The sequence below is a fragment of the Eutrema salsugineum genome, unplaced genomic scaffold (genome assembly GCF_000478725.1).
Source record: "Eutrema salsugineum unplaced genomic scaffold, Eutsalg1_0 scaffold_5, whole genome shotgun sequence".
In the NCBI taxonomy this organism is placed as follows: Eukaryota; Viridiplantae; Streptophyta; class Magnoliopsida; order Brassicales; family Brassicaceae; genus Eutrema; species Eutrema salsugineum.
Genome location: NW_006256612.1, coordinates 6,672,029 through 6,682,448, shown reverse-complemented (window position 1 = coordinate 6,682,448; position 10,420 = coordinate 6,672,029). Strand labels below are relative to the sequence as shown.

At 34.8% G+C, this 10,420-nt stretch overlaps 1 protein-coding gene and 1 pseudogene across 1 annotated transcript; both read right to left on the bottom strand.

The window, feature by feature from the left end:
• Nucleotides 1-2,232: 2,232 nt before the first annotated feature.
• On the bottom strand, nt 2,233-4,797 carry LOC18992515 (annotated as a pseudogene).
• Nucleotides 4,798-7,328: 2,531 nt separating this feature from the next.
• Nucleotides 7,329-9,544, bottom strand: LOC18992514 (probable serine/threonine-protein kinase PBL4). The gene is made up of 5 exons (XM_006415921.2): nt 9,391-9,544; nt 8,908-9,257; nt 8,675-8,813; nt 8,359-8,489; nt 7,329-7,964 (listed from the first exon to the last, which is right to left on the bottom strand). Exons 1-5 carry the CDS (start codon nt 9,446-9,448, stop codon nt 7,401-7,403), a joined length of 1,242 nt encoding a protein of 413 aa, XP_006415984.2. The 5' UTR covers nt 9,449-9,544; the 3' UTR covers nt 7,329-7,400.
• Nucleotides 9,545-10,420: the final 876 nt, after the last annotated feature.

Sequence of the window (10,420 nt, the reverse complement as noted above, 5' to 3'; positions counted from 1 at the left end):
ACCCAGAACTGTTCTTAGGTTTGGTTTAATTCAGTATATGGTTCTATCATCAAAATATTGTTAACCTACATCATTTGAGAGAAAATTCATGACAAGATTTGGGATACTAATTAGAGAGCTTACTTAGTTAGAAGAAACCATAAAACCGAGGCAACAGTAACTACGTCAACGCCAGTATGGCACCAAGAGTCCCCCCAAACACTTCAGTGTTAATACATAAATCGATCAAATAAATGATTTTTGTGTATTGACAATGAAGCGTTAAAGGGAACTCATGGGGACATTTGACTCTCTTCTTCTAGCTCTGTCCTAACTCCTAATAAACAACACTAGCTGCATGCCTTATTTATATATTAGTGCAAAAGGGTCTCAACTTCTTCCTCTTTCCAATGAGAATTTTCTTAATGGGACCAATAATCATTTATTCGAATCATACAATCAAAGAACGTGTGGAAATTTGAAAAAAATGAATCAAGTCCAAATCTTGGGCCTCGTTATGTATTTGACCGAATAATTAGTTTTTTCCCTTTATTTGCTTGGAAATGTTGTGAAACGAACAGAAGTATTCTTTGCATGAACTCTTCATACGATATGTCTTTTCTCCTCTCTTTTTTATTGACACTCATCACATCAATGTTCTAGATAATATTCCCAGTTACATTTCACGGTGAATTACATAATATTTTATGAAATATGACCAGAAAAAAAAAACTAAAATATTGTGTTTTCTTTTAAATATATCTAGTAAATACATATGCATTGAAAATTGATTGTTAGCCATGCCAGGATCAGTCTTCTTTAGTCATCAGGATCGGAAGCTAATTTGAATGAAAATTAAACATAGGATTAGTCTCACCTAATAGAAACAAATTATGGATCACACCATACCACTCACTACAATTAGTTATCAGATATAATCCATGAACTTAATTTGAAAAAAATTATCTTGAGTATTTATAGTATTTCATTTACGTACGCACAATATATATATATATATATGCGTATCCGTTATACCTGTAGATCGATTCTGACATGCATTATCTATTTGACTTTTTAAGTTTTAATTAAGTTTACAATGCAATATTTGTGAACAAAAAGAAAACGAAAAACTTTACAATGCAATATTTGTGAACAAAAAGAAAACTAAAAACTTTACAATGAAATATATTTGGACTTTGGTACATATCATGCGTTGCGGCACATATGCGGCTCATCAAAATTTCTTTGTGAGCTAGTTGTTTCATAAAGAACAATCCATATATATATATATATATACATTTTTATACACTTTTTTATACACATTTTTTTCCTGCGCTGATTAAAAGCATTTATGAAAAACCATATTATATAATATATAATATCTTATAATATGGTTTTTCATAAATGCTTTTAATCAGCGCAGGAAAAAAATGTGTATAAAACAGAATCTCTACGAGTAGACATCTTTTCTATCTTGTGAAAAGCCGTAATTCGTATTCTCTTTTTACTCATTCCTTTAACCCCGATTTGCGTCTATATTCAACATGCTTTCCTTGCCCATCTCTCTCTCTCTCTCTCTCTCTCTCTCTCTGGACATTGGGGTTTTTTCCTCTAAGCCTTTAACTATATATAGAAATGAACTACCTCTCCAACGATATATCAAGCTCTTGTACTCATATTTCCACCCATATAGGTGTGCATGCAGTGCTAAACTGTATATATATATATATATAAACAAGCATCAATACTCTTGGTCGGATGTCTCCTAGAGTTCCTATGAGCACTTCATTGTGAATAAAGATTTCTATGATGATTACCCTACTGAAGTGTTTTGGGAGCTCCTGGACCCATTCAAAGAATTTCAACCTATTAAGACAAGATTTAATAATGTTTACATATTTCTTGATCCATACTTTTTAAGTTTAAGGTTTTTTTTTTTTCTATGGCTTATAGAGGACAATGCATACATATACGAGCATTTTGGTACGAATTTGAGTTGTTATATGCTCGTGTAGAAACTTTTATTGCAATTTCTTTGATTCTTCTTATTTAATTATGGAGCATATATAGTATTGATAATAACCATGAAATACACCATAAACACTTGGATAAATTTCATACATATATATATATATTGTAGAAAAATTAGGGTCTAGAAGAAGACCATTTTACCTATATATACACCAAAGTTTTGTTCGTTTTTTTGTTAGGTCTAAAGCAAGAAATAGGCAAACAACTATAATTAAGAAGCACTAGCTATACCATAATATATATAACGAGAAAAGCTACAAGAAAAGCTTTGTGAGCTTGTATTCCTGTAGTGTTACTCGGGAAACCAGTGTCTTGAAGACGGAAGACCCATATTTAACGAACAGCGAAAGAGAGTGCGTGCTTGATGAATGATGATGATACAAGAAACACGATAAACTCTTTTAAAAAAATCACAATAGATCTTCTTAATCTAAACACACACGAAACATGCATCAGAGGTAGAGAGGAATGATTAGTTCAAGTCTCCGAGTACATGCATGAGACTCTCACTCTGATCCATCAACATCACGTTAACGGTCGATTTGTCTTTACTAAACCAGTGGTCCGGTACACCTTTGATCTCGATCTTTCTCATATCATTGCTTTGAAGATCATAACAGAGAATATGAAAGGGAGAAAACAAATCCTCTGGTATGAAAAAAACCTTGCCATTCTGAGTTGTACCTTTGACATAGCAATCAGTGTTGTTATTGACCAAATGCAGCTGAGAATGCTGCTAAACCAGAGTCTTCCTCGACCATTTGTTGTCCCTGGAATCTTCCACAGCCCATAAATCCAGCATACCCTTTTCTTGAAGATTGGTTTGGTCAATGATAGTTACTTTGCCACCATACTCTATAAGACTCACATTCTTGAACCTTCGAGGCAGCTCATCTCCGTCCCTACGAGGTAGATGAATCATTTTGAAGTCTCCGGATCTAATGTGGAAACTCACAAGCGCAGAACTATACCTACCAGTCCAACCCATGTAATATATGATCCCATCGATACACACCCCTCCTTTGACCGGAATGTGAGGAAGAAATTCCGCTGGAGTTGGAGCCGCCTTTCTCCAAGAACCTCCTCGTCCAGCTTTTAGGGCAAAGACTCGATGCTTTGACCTTATCACTCGTAAATGTCTCAAGTAGACACCAGTTGAGCAGACCACTTTGTACTGGTCCATAACAGGGTCATGTCCAAAATAGTAAGAGACGATTTTGGTATTTTCTCCTGGAGAAGGTATGATGTTGTTGGACTTGATGGCGGCGGGTAAGGTGACAAGTTGTCTGGTGGCAGGGTTATAGATCCGTGGCTTTCTCAGAAAGGTGTAGCACATGAAGCCACGAAGATTTTGCAAGATGTAGCCTCCCATCCGTGGGATGGTCAGATTGTGGTCAACTACAAAGCAAGAAGACGGAGAAGCACTTGTGTCCGGAGCCAATGATAGTATTATAGTGTTACGGTAGTCAATGAAGTCCTGCACACACATGTAAAGTCGAGGCCGCGGTTGGGATGGGACCGTGTGGAAACGGTTGCTGAAATATCGTGAGCTGATAAGCGATGACCAAAGCTTTGAGACGCACTTGAATCTCATCAGGGATTTAGCAGGCAGTCTCGTAAGGATCTCCTCCATCACCACATCAGTCGGAATCTCTGTCTCCGGTCGTCTTCTCTTCATTCTATTCCATTGGATCATCAATAGACGGTAAGACAAACCTATCTCGACCGAGCAGTGAAAGCAATCTCCCAATCCGGCACAAAGAGCGAGAGAGAAAAGTCGCTGTTTAGGGTTTTGAACACTAATGTAATATCTAAACTATCAATAATATCATTATATTAACATCTAAAATTAATTATATTTAGAGTTCTTAAGTGAATTTTTTTTTAAAAAGTTATTAGGCAAGTTTCCTCTTATTTTAAAAGAGTACATAGAATCTTCCTCTGATATGTCTTTTCTCTTTCTTTTGTTTATCGTCACACATCAAACTAATGTTCTTAACAAATATTTCCCATTTAATGTTTCAAAGATTTTAATTCTTTAGTATTTTTTAAAAAAAATTCTTATTTAATAGCTCAACTAGGTAACCAAACTTAAACCAAGAAATTCTCATAATCAATTTTCAAACCCAGAACTAATCAGATTTTCGGTTCTTAACCAGGCTTGACCGAAAAGTTTTGATTTCTGATTTATTATCTGAACTGTCTAACCAAATTTAAACCACACATCTTATCTTATAACCAAAAGCCGAAATTCTACTGAACGCCTCTTTCGCCACATCTTAGCTGGTTTCCAGGGGTTTTAATTTCCGAAATTCATTGTTGAATTGAACCAGCTAACCAAAGTTAAACCAAGATATTATTTCAGTTTATGAACCTTGAAAACCGATCAGTTTTATTATTGTTTCAAACAAACCGAAATCAAAACCAAAATATATGTAGTAGTAGTGGTAACCGAATGAGTTTTAAGTTGTATCGAAACCAAAATGAATTATCTAAATATTAGGTTTGGTTTAATTCACTATATGGTTCTATCATCACAATATGGTTAACCTACACCATTTGAGAGAAAATTCATGAAAAGATTTGGGATACTAATTAGAGAGCTTACTTAGTTAGAAGAAACCATAACTCCGAGGCAACAGTAACTACGTCAACGCCAGTATGGCACCAAGAGTCCCCCCAAACACTTCAGTGTTAATTACATAATCAAATAAATGGTTTTCTGAGTATTTACAATGAAGCGTTAAAGGGAACTCATGGGGACATTTGACTCTCTTCTTCTAGCTCTGTCCTAACTCCTAATAAACCAGACTAGCTGCATGTCTTATTTATATATTAGTGCAAAAGCTAGGGTCTCTAACTTCTTCCACTTTCCAATGAGATTCTTTATAATGGGACCAATAATCATATATTCGAATCATACAATCGAAGAACGTGTGGAAATTTAAAAAAAATGAATCGAGTCCAAATCTTGGGCCTCGTTATGAATTTGACCGAATAATTAGTTTTTTCCTTTAATTTACTTGGAAATATTTTGAAACGAACAGAAGCTTTGCATCTTTGCATGGACTCTTCATATGATGTCTTTTCTCCTCTTTTTTTATTGACACTCATCACATCAATGTTCTAAGTAATATTCCTAGTTACATTTCACTGTGAATTACATAATCTTTTATGAAAGATAACCAGAAACTAAAGTATTGTGTTTTCTTTGAAATATAACTAGTAAATACATACGCATACATTGAAATTGATTGTTATATTAGACATGCCAGGATCAAAGTCTTATTTAGTCATCAGGAAGCTGATTTAAATGAAAAGTAAATATAGGATTAGGCCTCACCTAATAAGTTATATAGCAAAAATTATGGATTACACCACTCACTACAATTAATTTTAAATCCAAGAACTTTGAAAACTCTTGAATATATATATACATATGCGTCTCCGTTATACCTGTAATTCTGTTGATCGATTCTGTCATGTATTATCTATTTAAGTTTTAAGTTTACAATGCAATACATTTGTGAACTAAAGAAAAACTCAAAACTTTACAATTTCAATATATTTTGGACTTTGGTACATATCATGCGTTGCGCCACATATGCGGCTCGTCAAAATATCTTTTATGAGCTAGTTGTTCCATTAAGAACAATCGATCTTTAATATATATATATATAATACTATTATATATATAAAGATTTGATTTATATAAATGCTTTTAATCAGCACAGGGAAAAAATGTGTATAAAACAGAATCTCTATGAGTATACATCTTTTCTATCTTGTGAAAAGCCGTAATGACTTTTCTTCAAAATTCGTATTCTCTTTTTACTCAATCCTTTAACCCCAATTTGCGTCTATATTCAAAATGCTTTTCTTGCCCATCATCAGTGATCTCTCTCTCTCTCTTTCTCTTTCTCTCTCTCTCTCTCTCTCTCTCTCTCTCTCTCTCTCTCTCTCTCTCTCTCTCTCTCTCTCTCTCTCTCTCTCTCTCTCTCTCTCTCTCTCTCTCTCTCTCTCTCTCTCTCTCTCTCTCTCTCTCTCTCTCTCTCTCTCTCTCTCTCGGGTTTTTCCTCTAACCCTTTAACTATATATAGAAAAAGAACTACCTCCATCCTCTCAAACCATCTACCAACCTCTTGTACTCATATTTCCACCCTTATGCATGCAGTGGTAAACTGTATATTTATAAACAAGCAACATAGTTCCACCCTTATGCATGCAGTGGTAAACTGTATATATATAAACAAGCATCAAGAGTCTTGGTTGGATGTCTCCTAGAGTTCCTCTGAGCACTTCATTGGGAATACATTTTTCTATGATGTTACCCACTGAAGTGTTTGGGGGAACTCCCGGACCCATTCAACGAATCTCAACCTGTGAAGACAAGAATTAATAAGGTTTACATATTTCTTGATTCATACTTTTTAAAGTTTAAGGTTTTCATTTTTTTTGTTTCTGTGGCTTATAAAGGACAATGCATACATAGAAGACCATTTTTGGTCTGAATTTGAGTTAATATGGTCGTGTAAAAATGTTTCTTGCAAATTTTTTATTCTTTTTATTTAGTTATGGAGCATATATAGTATGGCATATAGAGATCATTATAGAGCAATAGTTGCACTAGTGGTGCTAAAATATTTTCCTGGTGTATTGATTAATAGCATAAATAACACCATGAAATACACCATGAAACTTTTACTTTGGTGCTCCCTCAATTTTGAGTTATATATCATTTTGAATATTTTCACTTACTACAATAGTCATACTTTTGTGTTCAGCTTCTTCAGATGATCTAGATATATAGTCTACCATCTTTTCGCCTTCCAAGAGACAAGGGAAAAAACTAAGAACATGCAAAAACCTGTTGGCAAACGTTTTATTTCAGGGGCATATTTGCGTTGACAAACAGACATAACTACATAAGTCACATAAGTAAGCTTAACAAGCAATTTCTAGCCCCATAAAATATATTAAATGGCCTCTTGAAGTTTGAAATGAGATTAATTATCTGTCATCCTAAGGTTGGATAAAAATGTTATTTTTTAAAAATATCTTTTAAGAAATTATTTCTTTATATTATGGATATATTACAAATAATATTAAATTCAGCAAACGAGCTAGCGATAGGAGCGATGCTTGTCCAACGGTCCAGTTTCATTTCAAATTTATTTTCACGATAGATCGGCGACCATTGGTGACCATATAGAAATCTGTTTACTTTTAGGAAATAAGTATTACGTTATATAACTATAAAAGCAAAAGTCAAAGAATTATGTATAAATATATAAATATTAAGAGTCAAAAACGCACACAGTAGTATAACCCCTTTCCAAAAACAAAAAGTACATACATTCATAAACCCTAAACTATTTTCGGTGGCTACTTCACCTGACACGTGGACCTCTCCGACGAACCAATACTGGAGAAGCACCAGGAGCTCTAACTTTCCGTTTCTCCGACAGAGCAGAGGAAGAAGATGTCAATGTCTTAACCGAGTTCGAAGTAGAACACGACTTCCACGTCATCTCCAGCTCTTCAAGAGTAGATAACACATTAGACATATTTGGCCTCAACTTAGCCTCTTGATTAAGACATTGCAAAGCAGTATTAGCAGCCAAAACAGCTCCTTTGTGAGGATACTGTCCTTCAAGCTTTGTGTCCATTATCCTAAACACTTTCCTTCTATCTCCCAAGTAAGGTATTGCCCAATCCACTAGATTTCGCTCCACTCCTACTTTTGATTTGTCTACAGTAGGACGTCCTGAGAGTAACTCGAGCAAGACCACACCGAAGCTGTAGACGTCGCTTTTGGCTGTTATTCGACCAGTGGCTACATATTCAGGTGCTGCATAGCCTTGAGTTCCCATCACTTGGGTTGATACGTGTGTTTTGTCTCCTGTTGGTGCTTCTTTTGCCAATCCAAAATCAGACAGCTTTGCATTGAACTCCTGATGCGCATACAAACCAAACAGAAATTTTTTTAATCAAAATGTGTTTTATTCTAACGGATTTAGTTTTGTGTGTGGTTAGAAACTTGGAATGTAAAGTTTTGGTTAGAAAAGCATGTTTTACAATGAATACAAAGTTTTGTTTTTTTTCCCTTCTAAAATTAAACTGAAATCTAGACAAAATTCCAAAATGAAATTATATCAAACAAAACTACATATAGCTTTTATATTTGGTTTCACTTTCTATGATATCGATGAAACCGATAACAGCTGAACAGAAACCAAATTGTTAACCAGAGTGCCTTATGCATTTACTATTAAACCTAAAAAAATCTAATACATAGAAATTTGACAACTAAACACATGTTAAAATTTGTTAACTCATCGACCATACCGAATCAAGTAGAATATTGGAGGCCTTGAAGTCTCGATATATGACTTGAGCATTGTGAAGGAAGGCAAGCCCTCTCGCCGCATTAATCGCCACTTTCATCCTTGTTCTCCACGGAATCGGCTCTGCACCACCTACAAAGTATAACCAGACCTCGATTTCAACATATTATAGTTTCTAAATGAAGCTTCTGAGTTTATATTTAAATATGGGGCCCCTAAATTCTATAAGTATGTTTTCAAACATTAAATATAAAATTTAATAGGGACTCTAGACAATTTGAGACAATCTACCTTACTTGGGGGACAAGTTTACTTACGTCTAAAGAGATGATTCTCTAAGCTTCCCTTGGGCATGTACTCATAAACCAAAAGCCGAATGTAATCACCTTTCAAGCAATATCCAATTAGTTTCACAAGATTCATATGGTGAAGCCGCCCTAAATAGTCAACCTCCGCCTGTAAAAATCAACAATTCCTTTTAAAATTTCGATTTTGGTTTCTATGGCTAAAGCTGATATATTCAGAAGGAAATGAGAGTCAATGAGCATACCAACCACTCCTTGTGTCCTTGAGGCGCATCTGGTTTAAGCTTTTTAACAGCAACGACCATGCCTGATCCTGGTTTTGCAGGCGATAAGGTGCGTTCGTTTAGCCATCCTTTGTAGACATAACCGAAACCACCTTCACCGATAACACTATCGGGTCTGAAATTCCTAGTTGCTGTCTTTAGATCATTAAACGTAAAGGCCTTTAGTGTGGGAGATGCTAAGAGCTCTCCTTCACTTCTTGGTGTTGGAAGAGACGTGGGACTCCTGTCATCGTAGTAAGATGATGATGATGGTATTGTTAGGCTTGAAAACCGGGATGATTGGCTCGGTTTGGCATAGATTCTTGAAGATCCTGATGAATGATCAACAGTTTCTCTAGTCAAAGAAGTCTCATCTCAATTGATCAAGACTCATAATTAGCGGCAAAAATATAACAAATGATTAAAATTGAGAGAGGAGAGAAGGGGTGTCTTCTTGTTACATACCACGATTAGGAGTTTCTCTGCTATCTACTTTTGCAGAAGAACCAAAGCAATTGCCCATTAAAGAAGATCAGGTAAAGAAAAAAACTGAAATCATATCGTGTTTGCTTAAGCAACGATGTGAGGCTATAAATCTTGATGAAGGCAGAAAAGAAAAACAACAGAGGGAAAATGGGAAGAAGAAACAGAGGATAGAGACAGGGTGATGTGAAAAGGAAAGAGAGGATATTAAAACAAAAAGGAAAAACGTAAAATACAAAAGGGAAGGAATTTTGAGATGGTCTTTGTAATTGATGTTGGTCAAACCGATACAAACGTGTGCACCACCCATTACTGGCCTGATCTATATCAACTTATCCAAGATATATTTAATATTTTACTCAACTTTAGTTCCTAGCATTTCATTTTTGTAATATGGAGTAATGTTTTGACGAAGCATTTACACTGGGCTGGATATTGTTCATGGGCTAGATTAGTATAACATTATGTAGAATTCGTTGTATTATAGTTTTTAGTGGTCAGGTCAGCGAAATAGAATTGCTTCACCAGAACCATATACGTTGTACAACTTTATTTATAGTCTTTAACGTTGTGTATATTAATATGTAACCAAATAAATCGGAAATTTTAAAAAACTAACACGTGAAAATGGTTTTTTTTTTGGGCCTTAATTGAAATGGAAACATGTGTTTACGAGGGGAACAAACGTGTACGCTCTGTCCCCTTTCTAATAGATAACAATCATTATATAAGATCACGCAGCATCATAAGAAAAGAAAAAAACAAAAAATACATATCTTCAATCTATTCTCCCATCTATTCTCTGCCTTGAGATACCTTGGGCTTTAATAAGCCCAATATTATTATTTATTTACATCAAATTTTAGCGTATATTTACAAAGTGTACCGAAACCTATCTTGTTTCCAACTTTAAGATGTCTTCTCAATTCAGTTTCACTATGCAAGCTAAAAACGTTATTTCACATTTAGTTTTATGGTTAACTAAAACTGAGAAATCTATCATTTTACGTCT

Excerpts from the sequence above, each read along its gene's own strand:
- LOC18992514 (XM_006415921.2), bottom strand. The coding sequence starts at position 9,448 with ATGGGCAATTGCTTTGGTTCTTCTGCAAAAGTAGATAGCAGAGAAACT. Across the intron at positions 9,258-9,390 it reads CAGAGAAACTCCTAATCGTG|GATCTTCAAGAATCTATGCC; the intron begins GTATGTAACAAG and ends ATCATTCATCAG. Across the intron at positions 7,965-8,358 it reads CCAATATTCTACTTGATTCG|GAGTTCAATGCAAAGCTGTC; the intron begins GTATGGTCGATG and ends TATGCGCATCAG.